Source organism: Balaenoptera acutorostrata, chromosome 13 (genome assembly GCF_949987535.1).
Source record: "Balaenoptera acutorostrata chromosome 13, mBalAcu1.1, whole genome shotgun sequence".
NCBI lineage: Eukaryota > Metazoa > Chordata > Mammalia > Artiodactyla > Balaenopteridae > Balaenoptera > Balaenoptera acutorostrata.
In genome coordinates, this window is record NC_080076.1 from 89,937,136 (window position 1) to 89,960,577 (window position 23,442).

The following is a 23,442-nucleotide window of genomic DNA, read 5'->3' on the forward strand; positions in this document are numbered from 1 at the left end:
TTCATTCTTTTTCAGATTCTTTTCTCACGTAGGTGATCACAGAGTATTGAGCAGAGTTCCCTGTGCTCTACAGTAGGTCCTTGTCGGTTATCTGTCTTATCTATAGTAGTGTGTGTGTTCATCCCAAGCTCCTGGTTTGTCCCTCGCCCCACCACATCTCCCCTTTGGTAACCGTAAGGTTGTTTTCGATATCTGGAAGTCTGTTTCTGTTTTGTAAATAAGTTCATTTGTATCATTTTCTAAAATTAGGTTCCACATATGAGTGATATCATATGATATTTGTCTTTCTCTGTCTGACTTACTTCCCATAGAATGATCATCTCTGGGTCCTTCCATGTTGCTGCAAATGGCATGATCTCGTTCTTCTTTATGGTTGAGTAGTATTCCATGGTATGTATGTAGGTGGTGCTGAAGTCACCTAGAAGTCAGCCTCAGCCACCTAGGACACAAAGTAGAACAAAGAAGGGCAGGAAATGGATGGGAGGGTGGGGTGCAAATGGAGAATCTTCATCATGAATTTTAGAGGCTTGTCCCGAATAGAGGCGATTTGATTAGAACACAGCAGTAATTGTCATGAGTGGTGCTGGGAACGTTTTACTATGGAAATCATCCCGTGTAGCACTGATCCAGTTAGCACCAGTGGTGTGCTGGGAGATGTTTAACAACCGGCTCTCCAGGGGGAAAAGGCCCTGATGTGTAGCATTGGCCAATTTCTTTGGTGTAAATACTCTCACCATAACCAAATTCAAGCTACGGATGTGATATCACTGAACACAGACTTGGGAAGAGGGGTCCAGTAGCACTCCATTATATAGAATTTCCTCCATGCAGATATGTAAACATAATCTCAAGAGCATAGATCACTGTAAATAGTGGTAAAATCATTAGGGAGTCGTGAGTTGCGAGTACTGATTACCTTTGTTTTCTAATGCAGATTATTCCATTATAGGTTTATATAACTTATATTTGAATAACTGCCATGTTTAACAACCAGCTTGCAGCATTCCTGCAAATTTAACAGCCAGCACACCACTGGTTTATGATGGCCAGCCTGAAGTTTTAAAGACAATGATAGACGTGGGCGATAGGATTGGGAGTTTTTAGGAACAAACCTCTGAAAGCAGAACATTGGTATTTATCTTATGAATGAACAACTCTTGTGCCAAACTTTGCAATCGAAAGAGTGAGGAGCCCATTGCCTGAGACCAGATCAGGGCAAAAAAAAAAAAAAAAGAAGTAACAGAGCTCGAAGCAAAAACAATGCTTGGGAAACCCCAGTGTTCTCTGAGCTCTGAACTTGGCTTCAAACATTTGATGAGTTTCTGTTAAAGGAATTTTCATGAACACCCAATATCAAACGCAAATTAGATGCAGCAAAAGGTAATGGCCAAAAGAAGACAGTGTTTGCTAAGCTAAACAGATGACGAAACGAGACAGTCAATTGGAGAAGCATTTGATTGCAGTCGTTTTCACACAGGTCCGAGAGAGGTGAGGAGCGTCTGTTCCAGCCGAACTGGCTGTGACCACTGCTCTTAGACCATTAGGGTGCAAGGAGTTTATACCCAGAGGAACGAGCTGGGTTTCAATGGCCACACACAAAATTGCAATGGAGCATTTACAAGGCAGATAAGAGCACTTTTCATGGGCACGCATGCCCATGCACACACACAAGCACAAACACACCACTTCTTTTAGGAAATTGCAGTGATGACCATTAGAACATTTTTCGCATTCTTAGAACCAGTCTGTGCCGCCTCACTCCCTGGGGCCTCCCAGGGTCCTGGTATGAGGAAGGCACTGTGCCCCCCCGGACCTCAGCTGTCCCCAGCTCAGGAACGCTGGTGGGCCCGGGTGATGGCATTCACTGGGTTCCTGATGGGGGTTCCTGGCTTCTGTCTCCCTTCACCGGGTGGCAGAAGCCAGCTCACACTACTAAGAACAAAACACAGAACGAACGTGTTCAATATTTTTCCTGCAGGGCCCTTTTCATTACTCTTCCCTCCCGTGTTTTTTTTCTTTTTTTTTTTAACATCTTTATTGGAGTATAATTGCTTTACAATGGTGTGTTAGTTTCTGCTGTATAACAAAGTGAATCAGCTATATGTATACATATATCCCCATATCCCCTCCCTCTTGCGTCTCCCAGGGTGGTGTATTAAAGCTGCATTTATAAAAGAAAACTCTGCGTTTTTTAAATTACACGTCTCTCGGGGCCTCCCTGAGTGTGATATGCATGCTTGTAACAAGAGATGCTATTTTATGAGATTCATGAACAGACATGTTTTGTTTTTTTGTAGCATCATGTATTAATGTGCATTTGGAAAAAGGAGTTTGATTTTTATTTGCGGTAGTCACATATAGTTTCTTCTTGAAATAAATTGGCTTAAGTAAAAAAGAAAAGAAGAGGTAGTTCATTTAAAGAAGAATATTAAATAAATGATATTACAGAGAATGTATGAATATGTCAGCGATTTGAGGGTGGGACCTGGGAAAATCCAAGTGGATAGTTCACATGGATTCAGCCTCCAGTGAGTATCTCATCAACCCCTGATACCAGGGTAGCCACTCTGGAGGAGATGATTAGACCAGTAAGAGCACCTACGATTATCTTAGTTATATACGGACCCCGATCCCAGACAGATGTTTGTTTTCTCTTAAGTGCTTGGAAACACCGGAAGCCTTCAGCCTCTTTCTTCTGCCATATTAGCTTCATAGGACTTGTCAGGTTACTGGGGTGGATACGGATATAAATTTATGAGTCTTATTATAATGGAAGGGCCAACGTTTGTGTACTGTGCCTTCATGTACGGCATGTATATAAAGGACGCAAAGTGCCATCCACTCATTTTATTAGCGGCAGAAGCTGGTTTGCATACATAGCAGGAGGCCTTCCCGCTGCAGTGCCCAGAGCGTTGTCAGTGGAGAGTATGCAGTGGATGTTGATTGCTCTGCTTGTTTGTCATGATTTTGCTTCATGCAACTCCATGTAGGCGGACAGGCCAGGGATGGGCTGTGTTAGTGACTGCTGGCTTCCTAACTGCGTCCTAGCCAGCCAGCTTAGAAAGCACATAGCAGAGACTGCAGAGCTAGGTGGGACATTTAGAGACAGACATTTATCACAAAGAGGTTCCTCTGACCTTCCTCTTCATCCATTTGATCCTCTGTGGGGTGTCCATAGACACAGGGTACAGGTGAGTCCTTTTATCTGGGCTACCCAGAGATGGGCAAACCTTTCACGCTCTGATTTGGGCAGACCTCTGCTGCATGCTTCACATCGTCTAACCGGTTGGCTAAGCATGCTGCTGATGGCCGCTCTGGGGTGCCGGTTGTAGATCCCCAAGGACACCGGAAATTAAAAATATCCACTCCACGGTAGAGAAAGGCTAGCACCCAAAGTTTGCATCTTTGTTCAAGTTCTGTAAGGAAAGAATGAAGGGAAAATTCCAGCAATGAAGCATCCAGTCTGACCTAGAAAACCAACTGGCTTCCTGGGTAGGTGTCTGATAACTTAGCCCTCACCTTAGGACAAGAATATACATACTCAGTGCTAAGAGGGGTCCTGTAAACCAGTGGCTCTCAGCCAGGGATGGTTTGACCCCCAGAAGAAGACATTTGGCAATGTCTGGAGATATTTTTGTTGTCACAGCTGGGGAAGGAGGCTACTGGAATCTAGTGAGTAGAAGCAGCTAAATGTCCTACAGCACACAGAGCACCCCCGTTCCCTGAAGCAAAATAGTGTCTGTGCCAAAATATCAAGAGAGCCGAGGTTGAAAACCCGGATGTCAGTGAATGAAGGAACCTGGGAGGGGAGTCTGATGAGACGCCCTGAAGCACGCTTGCTGAGTCGGTGTCAAGCGCCACGACTCAGATTCACTCCCTGTTTCCATTTGGGCCTGTCTTCAGATCCCAGGTCCTCTGTTCTTGCAGTTTCTACCCCGGCCTCACTGGCTCATCGCTGCTCCTGCAACAGGGGTCTGTATTTGGATCTCTGCAAATTCATCAACTTAGAGTAGCCCCCATTCATTAGCTCAAGGTACTGTGGGGCAGAAGTCTCAGTGGGCCCAACCGAATTCTCAGCAAAAGTCTCACAGGCCTGGGTGTCAGCCAGCCTGATACTGTCCGGAGGCTCTGGGGATGGTTCTACTTCCAAGACCATCCACTGGTCGGCTGAACTCAGTTCTGGTGGCCGTGGGACTGGGGACCCTGTTTCCCTGCTGGCTGTCAGTCAGGGGCTGCGTTCAGGCCCTAAGGGCCTCATTCCTTGACTCATGGCCCCTCCATGTTCAAAGCCAGCAACAGCAGGCCAAGTCTCATACCCAGAATCTCTCTGATATTATCCCCAGCTAGCTATCGCCAGCTGGAGAAAAGTCTGCTTTTAAAGGGCTGGTGTGATGAGATTAGGCCTCTCTATGTTAAGGTCAACTGATTTAGGACTTTTAATTCCCAACTGCAAAAGCCCTTAATGGCAAAGTTAGGGCTGAAGTAACCAGGGACAGGAATTGTGGGTGGCATCTTTAGAATTCTGCCTACCACAGGGCCTTTGCAATGGGCTTTCCCTGCTGGAAATGGGTCCCACCTGCACCCTATTGTCCACATGGTTCTTCCACACCGTCTCCCAGTCTCTGCTTGAATCCCCTCTTCAGAGCGGCCTTCCCCAGCCATCCTACTAAAAATTGCACCTCCTCCACCCCACCCCCATATTCTCTCCCCAGCTTTATTTTCCCTTGTAACCTTTGCCAGTATCTGACATGCTGTTTATTTTGCTCCTGTTCTGGTCTATCATCTATCTCTCCCAACTGGGATGTGAGCTCTCCAAACAGAGAAACTGGGCTCATTGGTTATTCCACACCAGGAACAGCGTTTAGCACATGGGACGCGTTCAAACAGTGCTTGCCGAATGAGTAAACATCACAGTGGGTTAAAAAAGGAGACATCCAAAATTTCATACGGAAGCTTTGGATGTTAGTTCAATGTTGGCAACAGTATTCGTCCGCTAGAGCTGCCATAAAAAGTGCCACAGACTGGGTGGCTTAAGTAACAGATGTGTTGCCTCTCGGTTCTGGAGGCTGGAAGTCCAAATCAAGGTAAGGGCAGGCTTGGGTCCTTCTAAGGGTTCTGAGGGAGCATCGGTCCCAGGCCTCTCTCCTTGGGTCATAGATGGCCATCTCCATCTTTACATGGTGTTCTCCCTGGATCGTGCCTGTTATAAATTTCCCCTTTTGGAAGACACCAGTCATAATGGATTAGGGTTCATCCTGATATCATTAACTGGATCACCTCTGTAGAAGCCCTATCTCCCTGTGAGGTCACATTCAGAGGTACTGGGGATTACAGTTCAACATACACATTTGGAGGGAAGTACAGTTCAACCCATAATAGCAACTAATTAGGTTTTTCCTTTTTTACCTGCTCTGAGGGTCAGATTCAGCCCCCTCAGCAGACTCAGACTTACAGGGCCAGAGACCAAGTGGTACCTAGCCCTCTCCCACACCCCCTCCTCAAGACACACAGATGCTCACGCATTCCAGGAGCCATCTCAGCGGCTTCTAGAAGCTCAGTGGCTTTGAGAAGCTTCTAGAGAGTGTATTTCACACGGCAATTATAGCTGACCCCGAGATGGATGGCTTGGAGGATGGAAATTAGGCTTCCTGTGTTCAGAATTTGTACTGAACATTGATTTTCCTTAAGGAACATTTAATCATCCCTGTATTACACCTGAGTCAGGCACATTTTTGAAAAGAGGAGGAATTTTTTTAACCGTTAAAAAACTGAATAGTAGCGTCAGTTAGATACAAATGAACATATTGACAAAACAGAAACAGACTCCCAGACTTAGAGAAGGAACTTATGGTTACCAGGGGGGAAGGGTGGTGGGGAGGGATAATTAGGGAGTTTGGGATGGACATGTACACACTGCTATATTTAAAACGGATAACCAGCAAGGACCTACTGTATAGCACAGGGAACTCTGCTCAATATTCTGTAACAGCCTAAATGGGAAAGGAATTTGAAAAAGAATAGATACATGTATATGTAAAACTGAATCACTTTGCTGTACACCTGAAACTAACACAACATTGTTCATCAACTCTACTCCAATATAAAATAAAAAGTTAAAAAAATTTTTCTTTTAATAAATAAACATGTGGTATAGGTGGCATGAGCTGGTACGGCCAGACAGGCCAAGAAGCGCCACCAGGGCTGGTCCACACCTGAGTCCTGTGTTGTTGCATCCCAGCATCCCGGCATCCAGCACAGTACCTGCTGGGAAAAGTCAGTCCTCGATATTAACATGACAGATGAAAAATGACAGCGTCGGCGCTATTCGGCGCGGTCCCTGAGAATCTGAAATCATCTCCACGACCAGCAACAGCAGACCCACACGCTGGGGACCACTGACCTAAGGCCACCCCCTAGGAGCAGACAATGAAAAAGAGCAGAGGTCATAGAGCTCATCACAGTAGATGCAGGACCAGAAGCTACGTCTCCTGCATCTGGTCCAGTGCCTTCCCCTCCACACTGGGTGCTGAGAAAGGGCTGCTCTCCCATCACCACTGACCAGCTTGCGCTGGCTCTTTCCCTAGAAACCAGGCATCCTCAAGGTTTATCCTCTTATCCCACTGTGGGTTTTTTTAATTTTTTTTAATTTATTTTTTTAACATCTTTATTGGAGTATAATTACTGTACATTGTTGTATTAGTTGCTGCTGTATAACAAAGTGAATCAGCTATACGTATACATATATCCCCATATCCCCTCCCTCTTGCATCTCCCTCCCACCCTCCCTATCCCATCCCTCTAGGTGGTCACAGATCATTGAGCTGATCTCCCTGTGCTATGTGGCTGCTTCCCACTAGCTATCTATTTAACATTGGGTAGTGTATATATGTCCATGCCACTCTCTCATTTCACCCCAGCTTACCCTTCCCCCTCCACGTGTCCTCAAGTCCATTCTCTACATCTGCGTTTTTATTCCTGTCCTGCCCCTAGGTTCTTCAGAACCACTTCTTTTTTTTTAGATTCCATATATATGTGTTAGCATATGGTATTTGTTTTTCTCTTTCTGACTTGCTTCACTCTGTATGACAGACTCTAGGTCCATCCACCTCATTACAAATACCTCCATTTCGTTTCTTTTTATGGCTGAGTAATATTCCATTGTATATATGTGCCACATCTTCTTTATCCATTCATCTATCGATGGGCATTTAGGTTGCTTCCATGTCCTGGCTATTGTAAATAGAGCTGCAATGAACATTGTGGTACATGTATCTTTTTGAATTATTTTCTCAGGGTATATGCCCAGTAGTGGGATTGCTGGGTCATATGGTAGTTCCATTTTTAGTTTTTTAAGGAACCTCCATACTGTTCTCCATGGTGGCTGTATCAATTTACATTCCCACCAACAGTGCAAGAAGGTTCCCTTTTCTCCACACCCTCTCCAGCATTTATTGTTGGTAGATTTTCTGATGATGGCCGTTCTGACTGGTGTGAGGTGATACCTCATTGTAGTTTTGATCTGCATTTCTCTGATGATTAGTGATGTTGAGCAACCTTTCATGTGTTTGTTGGCAATCTGTATATCTTCTTTGGAGAAAAGTCTATTTAGGTCTTTGGCCCATTTTTGGATTGGGTTGTTTGTTTTTTTGATATTGAGCTGCATGAGCTGCTTGTATATTTTGGAGATTAATCCTTTGTCAGTTGCTTTGTTTGCAAATATTTTCTCCCATTCTGAGGGTTGTCTTTTTGTCTTGTTTATGGTTCCCTTTACTATGCAAAAGCTTTTAAGTTTCATTAGGTCCCATTTATTTATTTTTTGTTTTTATTTCTCTAGGAGGTGGGTCAAAAAGGATTTTGCTGTGATTTATGTCATAGAGTGTTCTGCCTATGTTTTCCTCTAAGAGTTTTATAGTGTCTGGCCTTACATTTAGGTCTTTAATCCATTTGGAGTTTATTTTTGTGTATGGTGTTAGGGCGTGTTCTAATTTCATTCTTTCACATGTAGCTGTCCTGTTTTCCTAGCACCACTTATTGAAGAGGCTGTCTTTTCTCCATTGTATATTCTTCCCTCCTTTATCGAAGATAGGGGGACCATATGTGCGTGGGTTTATCTCTGGGCTTTCTATCCTGTCCCATTGATCTATATTTCTGTTTTTGTGCCAGTACCATACTGTCTCGATTACTGTAGCTTTGTAGTATAATCTGAAGTCAGGGAGCCTGATTCCTCCAGCTCTGTTTTTCTTTCTTAAGGTTGCTTTGGCTATTCAGAGTCTTTTGTGTTTCCATACAAATTGTGAACTTTTTTGTTCTATTTCTGTGAAAAATGCCATTGGTAGTTTGATAGGGATTGCATTGAATCTGTAGATTGCTTTGGGTAGTATAGTCATTTTCACAATGTTGATTCTTCCAACCCAGGAACATGGTATATCTCTCCATCTGTTTGTATCATCTTTACTTTCTTTCATCAGTGTCTTAGAGTTTTCTGCATACAGGTCTTTTGTCTCCTTAGGTAGGTTTATTCCTAGGTATTTTATTCTTTTTGTTACAATGGTAAATAGGAGTGTTTCCTTAATTTCTCTTTCAGATTTTTCATTGTTAGTGTATAGGAATGCAAGAGATTTCTGTGCATTAATTTTGTATCCTGCTACTTCACCAAATTCATTGATTAGCTCTAGTAGTTTTCTGGTAGCATCTTTAGGATTCTTTATGTATAGTATCATGTCATCTGCAAACAGTGACAGTTTTACTTCTTTTCCAATTTGGATTCTTTTTATTTCTTTTTCATCTTTGATCGCTGTGGCTAAAGCTTCCAAAACTATGTTGAATAATAGTGGTGTGAGTGGGCAACCTTGTCTTGTTCCTGATCTTAGTGGAAATGGTTTCAGTTTTTGACCATTGAGAACGATGTTGGCTGTGGGTTTGTCATACACGGCCTTTATTATGTTGAGGTAAGTTCCCTCTATGCCTACTTTCTGGAGACTTTTTATCATGAATGGGTGCTGAATTTTGTCAAAAGGTTTTTCTGCATCTATTGAGATTATCATATCGTTTTTATCCTTCAGTTTGTTAATATGGTGTATCACATTGATTGATTTGTATATATTGAAGAATCCTTGCATTCCTGGGATAAACCCCACTTGATCATGGTGTATGATCCTTTTAACATGCTGTTGGATTCTGTTTGCTAGTATTTTGTTGAGGATTTTTGCATCTATGTTCATCAGTGATACTGGTCTGTAGTTTTCTTTCTTTGTGACATCTTTGTCTGGTTTTGGTATCAGGGTGATAGAGGCCTCGTAGAATGAGTTTGGGAGTGTTCCTCCCTCTGCTATATTTTGGAAGAGTTTGAGAAGGATAGGTGTTAGCTCTTCTCTAAATGTTTGATAGAATTCGCCTGTGAATCCATCTGGTCCTGGACTTTTGTTTGTTGGAAGCTTTTTAATCACAGTTTCAATTTCAGTGCTTGTGATTAGTCTGTTTATATTTTCTATTTCTTCCTGGTTCAGTCTCGGAAGGTTGTGCTTTTCTAAGAATGTGTCCATTTCTTCCAGGTTGTCCATTTTATTGGCAATATAGTTGCTTGTAGTAATCTCTCATGATCCTTTGTATTTCTGCAGTGTCAGTTGTTACTTCTCCTTTTGCATTTCTAATTCTGTTGATTTGAGTCTTCCTTTTTTTCTTGATGAGTCTGGCTTATGTTTTATCAATTTTGTTTATCTTCTGAAAGAACCAGCTTTTAGTTTTATTGATCTGTGCTATCGTTTCCTTCATTTATTTCTGATCTGATCTTTATGATTTCTTTCCTTCTGCTAACTTTGGGGGTTTTTGTTCTTCTTTCTCTAATTGCTTTAGGTGTAAGGTTAGATTGTTTATTTGAGATTTTTCTTGTTTTTTGAGGTAGGATTGTATTGCTGTAAACTTCCCTCTTAGAACTGCTTTTGCTGCATCCCATAGGTTTTGGGTTGTTGTGTTTTCATTGTCATTTGTTTCTAGGTATTTTTTGATTTCCTCTTTGATTTCTTCAGTGATTTCTTGGTTATTTAGTAGCGTATTGTTTAGCCTCCATGTGTTTGTATTTTTTACAGTGTTTTCCCTGTAGTTGATATCTAGTCTCATAGCATTGTGGTTGGAAAAGATACTTGATACGATTTCAACTTTCTTAAATTTACTGAGGCTTGATTTGTGACCCAGGATATGATCTATCCTGGAGAATGTTCCATGAGCCCTTGAGAAGAAAGTGTATTCTGTTGTTTTTGGATGGAATGTCCTATAAATATCAATTAAGTCCATCTTGTTTAATGTGTCATTTAAAGCTTGTTTTTCCGTATTTATTTTCATTTCGGTTGATCTGTCCATCGGTGAAAGTGGGGTGTTAAAGTCCCCTACTATTATTGTGTTACTGTCGATTTCCCCTTTTATGGCTGTTAGCATTTGCCTTATGTATTGAGATGCTCCTATGTTGGGTGCATAAATATTTACAAGTGTTATATCTTCTTCTTGGATTGATCCCTTGATCATTATGTAGTGTCCTTCTTTGTCTCTTGTAATAGTCTTTATTTGAAAGTCTATTTTGTCTGATATGAGAATTGCTATTCCAGCTTTCTTTGGATTTCCATTTGCATGGAATATCTTTTTCCATCCCCTCACTTTCAGTCTGTATGTGTCCCCTAGGTCTGAAGTGGGTCTCTTGTAGGCAGTATATATATGTGTCTTGTTTTTGTATCCATTCAGCCAGTCTATGTCTTTTGGTTGGAGCATTTAATCCATTTACATTTAAGGTAATTATTGATATGTATGTTTCTGTTACCATTTTCTTAGTTGTTTTGGGTTTGTTATTGTAAGTCTTTTCCTTCTCTTGTGTTTCCTGCAAGGAGAAGTTCCTTTAGCATTTGTGGTAAAGCTGGTTTGGTGAAGCTGAATTCTCTTACCTTTTGCTTGTCTGTAAAGGTTTCCATTTCTTCGTCTAATCTGAATGAGATCCTTGCTGGGTAATATTGGTTGTAGGTTTTTCTCTTTCATCACTTTAAATATGTCCTGCCACTCCCTTCTGGCTTGCAGAGTTTCTGCTGAAAGATCAGCTGTTAACCTTATGGGGATTTCCTTGTATGTTATTTGTTGCTTTTCCCTTGCTGCTTTTAATATTTTTTCTTTGTATTTAATTTTTGATAGTTTGATTAATATGTGTCTTGGTGTGTTTCTCCTTGGATTTATCCTGTATGGGACTCTCTGCGCTTCCTGGACTTGACTATTTCCTTTCCCGTATTAGGGAAGTTTTCAACTATAATCTCTTCAAATATTTTCTCAGTCCCTTCCTTTTTCTCTTCTTCTTCTGGGACCCCTATAATTCGAATGTTGGTGTGCCTAATGTTGTCCCAGAGGTCTCTGAGACTGTCCTCAATTCTTTTTATTCTTTTTTTCTTTATTCTGCTCTGCAGTAGTTATTTCCACTGTTTTGTCTTCCATGTCACTTATCCATTCTTCTGCCTCAGTTATTCTGCTATTGATTCCTTCTAGAGAATTTTTAATTTCATTTCTTGTGTTGTTCATCATTGTTTGCTTGCTCTTTAGTTCTTCTAGGTCCTTGTTAAACAGTTCTTGTATTTTCTCCATTCTGTTTCTGAGATTTTGGATCATCTTTACTATCATTACTCTGAATTCTTTTTCAGGTAGACTGCCTATTTCCTCTTCATTTGTTTGGTCTGGTGGGTTTTTACCTTGCTCCTTCATCTGCTGCGTATTTCTCTGTCTTCTCATTTTGCTTAACTTACTGTGTTTGGGGTCTCCTTTTTGCAGGCTGCAGGTTTGTAGTTACCGTTGTTTTTGGTGTCTGCCCTCAGTGGGTAAGGTTGGTTCAGTGGGTTGTGTAGGCTTCCTGGTGGAGGGGACTGGTGCCTGTGTTCTGGTGGATTAGGCTGGATCTTGTCCTTCTGGTGGGCAGGACCACGTCTGGTGGTGTGTTTGGGGGTGTCTGTGAACTTGTTATGATTTAGGCAGCTTCTCTGCTAATGGGTGGGGTCGTGTTCCTTTCTTGCTAGTTGTTTGTCATGGGGTGTCCACTACTAGAGCTTGCTGGTCATTGAGTGGATCTGGGTCTTAGCTTTGAGATAGAGATCTCTGGGAGAGCTCTCGCCGATTGATATTACGTGGATTGGAGCTGGGAGGTCTCTGGTGGACCAATATCCTGAACTCAGCTCTCCCACCTCAGAGGCTCAGGCCTGACACCCGGCTGGAGCACCAAGACCCTGTCAGCCACACAGCCAGGTACATGGGGATTTTCTTGCCTTTTGGGAAGTCTGAGGTCTTTTGCCAGTGTTCAGTAGGAGTTCTGTAGGAGTTGTTCCACATGTAGATATGTTTTTGATGTATTTGTGGTGAGGAAGGTGATCTCCACGTCTTACTCCTCCACCATCTTGAAGCCCCTCCCCACTGCGTTTTAACACTGACTTTCATTGCAAAACTTCTGGTCCTGGGACCCAAATTCCTGCAACAGCTAATTCCTTGAAGTAGATAGGAATATCCATTGACCTCATCAAAGAAAACACCTAATTAAGAAAACTGGGCTTTTGAAACTTGTGCCTTCCTCCCATCTCAGAGGCCCATCACCCTATCCCAGTCAGAGATGAAACCAGCCCCTGCACCAGTCAACAAGAATCCTCCTATTTTCTTGAACTATGAAGTGTTAAGAACAATTTGTAGCTTCAGTGAAACCTCCAGTCTTCAGCAAAATCCAAATGCAGCGAAACCCAATTTCAAGCAAAGACACATTTCAGGAGGCAGTTGCTGTGGGCAGTCGGGGTGGAAGTTGTCCCTGCATGAGGACAAAGGGGGGCTTTCGCTGGCTAATGTGTCTTTAATCGTTGTCCCTCAGGCATACCTTGGTCTTCTCCTGGCCAAGGTGGCAAGTACGATTTAGCGAAATCATTTAGCAAATCACTTTAAAGTAAGACTTGGAAGAAGTTTCTAGAGAAAAAGTGCTGTTGCCATTGATAGGCTCTTGCTGCTCTGGGGTGGCAGGGGGGAGGGCAGGTCATGCTAATTTGGGTACCCTGGGCTTGAAAGGGGGAGATGTGTTTTATCGCCGCCTCCCATCTTTGCTAGGCGATGTCTAGCCTGTTAACTATTCACAAGGATTTATTTCCTCCACCCTGTGAGGTTAGCAGGGCAGGGCTGTGTGTGTGTGTGTGTGTGTGTGTAACTTTTTAAGCTATTACTTTGATAAGATAACTTGCATGGAATTTAAGGAGTCGAATAGTTCTGCAGAGTTTGTTGGTAAAAACTGTATATAACATTCTCAAAGTGACAAAATTACAGTGATAGAGAACAAATCAGAGTCTGTTGGCACTGAGTGGTAGGCAGGCTTGACTATTAAGAAGTAACATTAGGGAGTGTCTTTATGGTGATGGAATTCTTCTGTGTTCTGATTGTGGTGACGGTTACTCCAGTCTACACATGTGATGTGATTTTATAGAACTATACATGCCCCCCCAAAAAAGTGCACGTGACAGACATAGAGAACAGACTTGTGGTTGCCAAGGGGGTGGGGCGGGGGTGGGGTAAGGATGGAGGGGGAGGTTGGGATGAGCAGACTTAAGCTTTTATATATAGGATGGATAAACAAAACAAGGTCCTACTGTAGAGCACAGGGAACTCTATTCACCAGCCTGTGATAAACCATCATGGAAAAGAATATGAATGTATTCCATATTCATAATGGAAAAGAATGTATATTACACACATATATACATAGCATAACTGAATCACTTTGCTATACAGCAGAAATTAACATTGTAAATCAACTATACTTCAATAAAATAAACTTTTTAAAAAAATGCATGTGAAAACAGGTGAAATCTAAAGGTCTGAACATGAGTTCATAGCATGGTAGCAATGTCAGTTTCCTGGTTTTGACAATGTACTGTGATGATATAAGAGAGCATCACAGGGGGCAGCTTGGGTATATGAGAACTCTATATTTTGTGCAACTTCATGTTAATCTCAAACTATCAAAGTAGTTCAAAATTAAAAGTTATTTTGAAAGAAATGCTGCAGTACTCTGTTCCCTTCCACTGCCTTTCTCCTTGTACAGAGGCAAAATTCTTACTTTGGTATTTATGTCCATATCACTAAATGACATAGTAAGTAAGGCTGATACCTCATCATTTTTTTTTTTTTTTTTTTTTTTTTTTTAGTTTTAGGCGCTGTCTATAAATTTCCCACTATGAAAAATAAGGATCTTTCTCTCTTTTCTCCCCCACTCCTTCCTATGTCTCCATCCCTGCAAAATAATAATCATATTTTGTCTAGATTAATAATCAGTGTTTAAAATATTACAAATACATATGCTAATCACAGTAAAAGTAAGTATTAAATAATGATGACTTTTCCTTTCCTGCATAATGATTTTTTATCATCAGAATTAAAAACTAATTTGGTTTTATTCTTTTTCTTCATTTTCTGTTTATTTTGTTCTGATTTATTCCCAGACTCTTTACTGATTATCTAAATCTCCTCTTAGAACGTTCATTCACATCAAATTTATTAGGAAAATTCCAGTTTCCTGAAGACGTGCTGCCAGAATTTCTCCATGCTGGCGCTCAGCTGTTATCCAGGACCTCTATTCACCATAAACCTCCTGTTCATCTCTGTCATGCATTGGATCTTCATTTCCTGGGTCTCATGATTTCTTTCTATATTTACCCCCATGTTTGATGGAGCACATCTTCAAGTAGTTTTCTGAGCAAGGATGTAGGAAATAAATTTTTGGAGAACTTGCATATCTGGAAACATTTTCTTCATCATTAGGCTGGATATCAAATGCTAGGTTGGAAATCATTTCCCCTCCGGTTTTTGAAGATATTTTTCATTGCCTTCTGGTTCCCAGAGTGCGTGTTATGAATCTTGAATCCATTCTGATCCCTGATTCTTTCTTCAGTCTGGAGGATTGCAGAATTCACATCTCTGTACGCAGTGTCCTAAGCTGTATCAGTCCTGTGCCTTGGGGTGGGTCCTTGTGTTCATCACCCAGGAGGCCCTTCCCATCTGGACACTCACATCCTTTCACTGGGGGAAATTTCTTGAATTACTTCATTGGTGATTCCTACTGTCTCTTTGTGTGTTTTTTATATTGTTCAGATGTTGAACCTCTAAGTAATCCTCTTCCATTTCTTTGGGTTTTTTTCTGCTTCCTAGGACAAATGTCCTCAACTCTATCCATCAACCATTCCACTGATTTTCCATTTCTTCTATAATATTTTTAATTTCCAAGGGCTCATTTTTCCCTTTCTGGATTTTTAAAATAGCAATCTGTTTTTGTTTCATGATTGCAGTATCTTCTCTGATGGCTCTGTGAATGTGAATGATTGTGTATTTTGTTAATTGTGGTCTTTCCTGCATAGGCTCTATTTTCTACAGATTTCTTTTTTCTTCTTTTTTTTTGCCTGTTTTGTTCCATGTGTCATGTAGAAACTTTATCAGTGTCCTAAGATTCTTGATTCTTGTTTGCTCATATTAAAAAAAAAAAAAAAAATGAAGGACTAAAAACCATTAGCAGCTCTGAGCCCGTAGATGGGCCTTGGTGACTACAAGCGTCTCTGAAAAGTAACCTGGCTGGCTGGTTGGACCAGTAACCAGGGTCAGTACTGAATGGTCTAGAATCTGGTATTTTTCTTAGACGGTGAAGGTCCAGCTTTGGGGACAAAGGCCTAGGCATCTCAATGTTCAGTGTGTGTGATGTCACATAGTGACTCTGTTTTTGTCATGGTATCAAATCTTCATGGTCCCCCAGGCAGTCACCCTGTTACAGGGAAAGGGAAGCATGTTTGCATCTGGCTGCTTCATAAACATACTTTTTGCTAATCGTCCTTATTTTAGCCCTCATGGACTCCAACTTTTAGCGGCCCCACCAGTTCCTGAGATGGGGGGATTCCGTGGTATAAATTCTGCTGGTTCTTAGCTTTTCTCGCTGACGGCTCACGACTTAATTTGGAAGTTCAGCTGACCCTTTTACCCCCTTGTACATCAGCTTACTGGTCCCCAGATCGTTTACGTTTGCTGCATCTTTCTCCCCGTCATCACGGGTCTTTAAAAATAGTCCCCTCGACTCTCCTTTAAGTGGGATTTGGGAAAAGAGGATAAGCAGGTATATGTGTTCGATCCGATGTTTCTCACCAGTTTATTGACGAGAAACCTGAGTTTCAGAGAGGCTAAGAGACATAGCTAAAACAGCAGTTCTAAGAGGAGTGCTTTGCCTTTTTAAAAAGTCCCTGGCTGAGTTTGTTCCCAGAGGAGACCCAGCAAGTCACGGGAAGCAGGTTGGGGACCTGCCTCCGCTGATACAACCATAACTAACATTTATTAAGTGCTTGCTGTATACTCGACAGTGTTCCAATCTCTTTATATGTGTTAATACATTTCATCATCACAACAGCTGTATATTGGGGGTTACTATTATCATGTCCATTTACAGGGGAGGAAAGTGAGGCCCAGAGAGGTTATTATTTGCCCAAAGTCACACAGCTACAAAGTGGAGAAAGCAGGGTGTGCACCTCCACCAGGGTTTCGGAACCTGGGCATTTTGGGCACTTTGGACTGGGCAAGTCTGTGCTGGGGCTGGGAGGGCGTCCCTGGGTGCCAGCGCCCTCCCCACGGCTGAGACAACCTAGAATGTCTCCAGACGTCACCACGTGTCCCCGCAGGACGCAGTCGCCCCTGACTGAGAATGACTGGCTTGGGCAGGCTGGCTTTTCTCCTGACCGCTCAGCTGAGCTACTTCTTGGTTCGGGGACTGCCTGAGGCCGCTTTCCCTCACCCTCAGACCTGAACAGCGAGTTCCGTGATTCCTGGGTCTGTGGGTAGATCCCCCTCTCACTCCAGTCGCCAAGTCCCCGGCATCCTCCCCCTCTGAGGCCCGGCTTCTGACTGTGCCACCGGATATGAAAAAAGCAGAAAAATGAAAAAGAAAGCAACGCACGCAGCTTAGCGGAGGCTAGGCGCATTTGGAAAGGCCGAGTCGGTAATCTCTTGGCTTTTTCTTGCTCTCTTCGTCCCCGCAGAGCCAAGGTGAAGAAGGGGGTGAACATCTTGAGCACGCGGACCAGCGAGCCTCGCCAGTGGGACGTCAAGCAGGAGCTGGGCAACGGCGGCAAGCACGCCACCGCCGCCGTGGTATGCCAGCGCCTGGCGCCCGGCGCGCGCAACAGGTAAGCGCGGCGTCCCTCCCTCCGCATCGGTGACCCGCGGTCCCATGACCCGGTCTCCGCCTGAGATCCCTGCCTTAGACTCACAGTAACCACTGCTTAGCGGAGCTGTTACACCTTGGCTTGGAAATCCGGAGACACTTACATCACCTGTCGTACCTTCTGGCATCTCTGGCAGGAAGGGCAGGGCCCTGATTCTGCGGCTCTGTCGTTTGGGTTTGGGAGCAGAAATTAGTTTGCACGGTCTGTTCTGCTTTGCGGAGGCTTATTCATTCTCCTCACCTACGCTCATGCCCTCGAGACTGTGTCATCTCCCGTGGCCCTGCCGTTGACCTTGCTTATCAGAGGCTGCTTTCTTACAGAGTGTTTGTCCTTTGCGCAAAGGGTGTGACATTGTGATTTATACTAAGAAATACATATTTGGTCTTCATCCCTGTTCCTGGCATAGAGCTCTGAAAACCCATGCAATTTCCCAAAATTCTCATTCCCAGAATGAGAGCGTAAAGCTGTCTTCTGTTTACGTTAATAAGGTTACTTTTGGAAAGCCTCCTAGGTCACCTTAAGATGAGGGTTGCAGGGAACCAACCATGTGATTGGAGGAGGGTTGGACCTTTCAGTCCCACCCCTGGCCTCCGTGTACAAGAGGGAGACTGGAGATTGAGTTCAATAGCCAATGGCCAACGAGTTAATCAGTGGTGCCCATGTAATGAAGCCTCCTTAAGAACTCGAAAATACTGGCTTTGGAGAGCTTCCGCGTTGGTGATGGCGTGGAGATTTGGGGAGAGTGGCGCCTGGAGAGGGCGTGGAAGCTCCGCCCGCTTTCCCCATGCCTTGCCCTGTGCACCTCTGTCACCGGCTGTTCCTGAGTTAGACCCTTTCATAATACCAGTAACCTGGTGAGTGAAGTGTTTCTCTGAGTTCTGTGAGCCGCTCCAGCAAATTCATGGAACCCAAGGAGAGGGTCATGGGAGCCTCTAATCTTTAGCCCGAGGGTCAGAAGCACAGGGGACAGCCTGGACTTGCGATTGGCGCCTGAAGGTGGGGACAGTCTTGTGGGACTGAGCCCTTGACCTGTGGGATCGGACACGATCTCCAGGTAGGTAGTGTCAGAACTGAGGTGAAGTGTAGGACACCCAGCTGATGGCAGAGTATTACTTGGTGGGGGTAGAAAAAGGACACACATCAGAACTGGTGTCAGAATCATAAAGGATTAGACTCAGTCTTCAGTGAGGAGGACTTTCAAGACAGGAGGTGACAGTCAGTGGCAGTGATGCATAGGGATGGTATGTGAGAGTCTAGACAGACATTCTGGATTATTATTTAACATACTTGCTTTCTGCATATAAAAGCAACACATACTCATTTTAGAATATTTGTGAAAACAACTATATGAGGAAAAAACTGAAACAGTATATCAATATCCCTTCTACCTAAGGATAACCCACTGCTAACGTTGATTCATTTTCTTCCCATTTTTAATACATAGATAACATCTGTGTATAGTAAACGTGTAGTAGGTTCACTTATTTTACAAATTTGGTACCATAATATATATCCAGATTCTTAAGATAATTTCACTTATATTGATAACATCTTCCTTTGACATTAAATATTCCTCAGAAATATTTTAAGATTCCATCACATAGATTTAACATTACATAAATAACCATATCCATAGTTTGGGCTATTTAATTTGTTTCCAAGTTTTATTTTCATAGATAATATGCAGCAGCAAACCACATTTCACATGAATCTTTGTCCATTCCTCTTTTTGCTTAAGGTGGCTTCTTAGAATCAAAAAGTTAGATCGTTTTTTAGGGCTCTTGGTACAGTCCATCAGTGTATTTTCCTGAAGGGATTAGTGCTAAAGGAGGAAACATCCACTTCCATTACTGGATGTATTTTCTTAAGTGAACACTTCAAGCCTGCCCAGAAAAAGTCTACAAATGCTCCACTGCATTTAGAAACACCCAGTTCTTTCGGGACTTCCCTGGTGGCGCAGTGGTTAAGAATCCGCCTGCCAATGCAGGGCACATGGGTTCGAGCCCTGGTCCGGGAAGATCCCACATGCCATGGAGCAGCTAAGCCCGTGCGCCACAACTACTGAGCCTGCGCTCTAGAGCCCATGAGCCACAACTACTGAGCCCTCGTGCCACAACTACTGAAGCCCGCACGCCTAGAGCCCGTGCTCCACAGCAAGAGAAGCCACCGCAATGAGAAGCCTGCGCACAGCAAGAAAGACCCAATGCAGCCAAAACTAACTAACTAAATAAATTTATAGAAACACCTAGTTCATTTGTCTGTAAGACCCTTTCCTCAGCCCTACCTTCCATGTGTAGCCAGCAAACACATCTGGTGTCCTGAACAGCTTCCTGGATCAAACACCAGCCTTCACCATCATGACCCCAAGAAGGATTGTTAGTACATCTAAGGGGTGAGCGTTGGGCGTTTCACCTTGTGAAAACGTGGCTGGAAAGAAATGCGTGCGCGGGTCCCTTGCTCTAAGCACGAGATCAGAGGTCAAATTAAATCTCCTGAATCAAACGCACATAAAATCTAATTAACCCACAAGATTAGTGTTGATTATGCAAGTTAAAGGGAATGTGTTCATTAACAGGCAGTGGATTTGTGTGTGTAAATAGTTCTTTATGTGACAATCAGGAGGAGTCTCTAAGTGAGGGGGATAAGCTTTGCTGTAGGGGAGCAGGTTCTGAAGAGTCCTGGTGGCAACCCTGTGTGTTCTGATCTTCTGGGAATTTGATGCTGGGACCAGGTGTGTTTGCTGAGATGGTAAACATCATGCATGATTTTCCACTGTCAGCGGTGCTGGATGTCACAGTAGCTGGAACTGTGGTTTAAAATCAGCGTTTCCTTCCTTCTGAATTCTAGAGTTTTTTTTACTGCTTTGAGTTAGACTGGCCACAAGCTAGGTGGTTGTGAGGGCCTGGAATTCCCTGCGTCCTCCCAGGTTTCTGAATATGATGTCTTAGAAGGTAACTGTTGCCTTTGCAGAAGAGCCGACGTGTCAGGACTGGGGTCAGGGCTCTGCTGAAGCCATCCAGTACCAGCTCGTGAGAGCTGATTGGATTGCTCGAATCTCCTCCCAGTCTCTCATGCGCTGACCGTCCGTATTTACACCATGGAAACTGTCAGACAAACATCACAAAGCAGGACTTTCTGCCATTGTTGGAGAGCCTGTTTACCAGCACACAACTGATGGATGTTCCTGCTTGCTCACTTCCTCACCTGGACGTTCAGAAAACATTGCGTGGTTCACGTTAAGTCTGAGGTGCTATGCTCCGTGCCAGGTCGATACCCACTGAGTCAGGTCCAGACCCTGTCTCCAAGGAAGCTAAGGTCTGTGGAGCACATAGGACTGGACTGACCACAGCTCAAATAAGGGCTTTCGATGACATGGAAGGTGCAGACTTCACAGGGATGTGAGGGCTTACTTCCCTCTGCCTGGAGAGCAAAGGCCAAGAGTATTTGTTATCTAGTGTTTTGTAACAAAACACCCCAAAACTGAGACGTTTATTTATTTAAAGAGCATCATTTTTTTAAATATTTATTTATTTATTTAGCATCATTTAAAAAATATATATATATATATATATTTATTTATTTACTTATTTAGCATCATTTTAAATTTTATTTATTTATTTATTTATTTATTTATTTATTTTCGCTGTGCTGGGTCTTAGTTGAGGCCTGCGGGATCTTTGTGGCAGCATGTGAACTCTCAGTTACGGCATGCAGGATCTAGCTCCCCGACCAGGGATCGAACCCACCCGGGAGCTGTGTAGTATGTTCCACATCTCCTTTATCCATTCATCCGTCGATGGACATTTAGATTGCTTCCATGTCTTGGCTATTGTGAATAGTGCTTCTGTGAACACAGGGGTGCATGTATCTTTTTGAATTAGAGTTTTGTCTGGATATATGCCCAGGAGTGGGATGGCTGGATCATATGGTAGCTCTATTTTTAGTTTTCTGAGGAACCTCCATACTGTTCTCCGTAGTGGCTGCGCCAACTTACATCCCCACCAACAGCGTAGAGGGTTCCCTTTTCTCCACACCCTCTCCAGTGTTTGTTATTTGTAGACTTTTTGATGATGGCCATTCTGAGCATTGTGGGGTGGTACCTCATTGTGGTTTTGATTTGCATTTCTCTGATGCTTAGTGATGTTGAGCATCTTTTCGTGTGCCTGTTGATGGGCATTCTTTGAAGTTAACAGGGAACTCCGTGCTGGCGATGCAACCTCCCCGGCTCTGAGCAAGACTGGCTCCCCCATGAGGGTCACTGCGTGCCACCTGCAGGACTCCCGACCTGGCCACGCACACCTGTGCTGTTATCTCCTGAACACCTGTATTTAAATGGGTTTACTTGTGCATTTTAAAAGTTCCATATTAGGTTTTATTTTTAAAACATTAGCATTCGGGAGGACTATATCTCTCTGGGGAAGCAAACATAGTATCTCAAATACAGAAACTTAAATAACAGTAATATTCTGTATGTTTCATAGTGCTTGACAACGTGCAAAATAATACTCTGTGTATTTCGTAGTTCCTGGCATTTTACAAAATGCTGTGTGTATATTATTTCAGTAACTCTTCTCCATGGTTTCCTGAACTGAGAATCACACTGTTGGGCAGATAAAGAAAAGAAGTGAAGACATTCCGAGGCAGAAAGCATCCACCTGAATATTTGTGCAAATGCTTTTTTTACAGTGTTTTCTTCTAAAATAACCTTCATGTCTATAAATACATAGGAAAAGCTCATATTCACTGCATGAATTAAAGGCGAGCATAAACAAATACAATTTAAATGAACAAATACTATTGATGTCTAGCTGGCTGGCGTTACCAGCAGAAGGCTCTGCACTTGACCTTGGGGTTAGAAAGGGATTAGCAAATACCCAGGAGGTGTTAAAGATACACTAGCCCCAAACAGAGACTTTCTTTTCTTTCCTCCTTATTTTTTCTTCCTTATCTTTTTATTAACCTTATTTTCTTCAGTGCCCCTGTGTCACCTTTATAATCATAAGAAATGTATTAAAAAACACATTTTAAACCCACATTCCATACCTTATGTAGCTATTACCATTATTATACATATAAATACTTTTATATAGTTGGGATCAGCCTGTGATAGATCCCCTTTTGTAACTTAACATTGCCAAAGCCCTTTGCCTGCCCCAAACTTAGTTTGTTAATTAGCTGCCTAACAACTTAGTAAGTAAAAAAACCTTATTTTGAGAGCCCCCTGTTGTAGGGCATCTCGGTGGTCTGTTCCTAACTTTTTCGTGTAAATAAATCAGCGGTGCACATTTCCATGGCTATATGGTCCCTCCCCATGCCCCCCTTCCTGGGAGGCTGCAGGGGGTCTCGATGCTGCAGGTGAGATTTGCAAATCTAGGTTTACAGGTGTGTGTGCTCAGCTGCAAGCTGAGAGGCTGCCCACACAGCAGAGCTCAAGCAGGACATCCTCGCAGGAGTCTGACCATGTCACCAGGGGCTGCAGACACGAAGGAGCCAGACAGCTAGGCCTGCATGCCGGGAGAGGTAGGTAGAGAACAGGACAGACTGCACCCACGTAGGGGGGACGCTGGAACCTTCCCAGGTGAGGACGCAGGCCCCGTGTTGCCCAATCTCTGGATTTTTTTAGAACAGCTGAAAATCCAGACTGTCCTAGAAAAATCTCCCGATTTTTAAACATTTGCTCAGATTTTTTAAATCACAGTGTAGATCAACCAAAAGGAATATTGTTCAGGAAAATAGTCCATCAGCGAATGAATTGTGCAAAAGTGGCCAGTTTGAACCGATTGCACATTCCACTTTGGGTAAAATCGTGCCTGTTTTCTTTAGGGGGTTAATTGCCTGTATCTTCAAGGCATCAAATCGGCAGCAAAATAGCCTTCCTGGGCCTAGACTGTGTGTCTCTTTTAGAGGGATTTATACGTGAGGCGAGGCCTTTCAAAGACTCAGCTCACCTTCATTGTCACCACATACCTATGACCCCTTCTAAACAGATCAAGCGTCACGACACTCCTGTGCTTCCAGCACGTGTTATAAACTCGCCTTGTTCCTCCTGTACCTTATCCTTGCTCATCCTCGGCTTTCATCAACCATCAGCCCTACCAGGAAACCTGCCTGGGACGTGGTGTTCCCTCCTTCCCAGCTTCTAGTGTAGTGGTAGGTCAGCCGGCATCCTCCAGCCAGCCGGTCTAGACGGAAGACATCCTCTGGG

General features: G+C 43.3%; 1 protein-coding gene across 1 annotated transcript in view; it reads left to right on the plus strand.

The window, feature by feature from the left end:
- The window catches only part of TMEM132C (transmembrane protein 132C), a 262,406-nt gene that overhangs the window by 112,700 nt on the left and 126,264 nt on the right, over positions 1–23,442 (plus strand). The window contains exon 3 of the mRNA XM_007189674.2: positions 17,052–17,198. Within this exon, the coding sequence (XP_007189736.2) occupies positions 17,052–17,198 (147 nt within the window). The remainder of the gene's footprint in view (positions 1–17,051; positions 17,199–23,442) is intronic.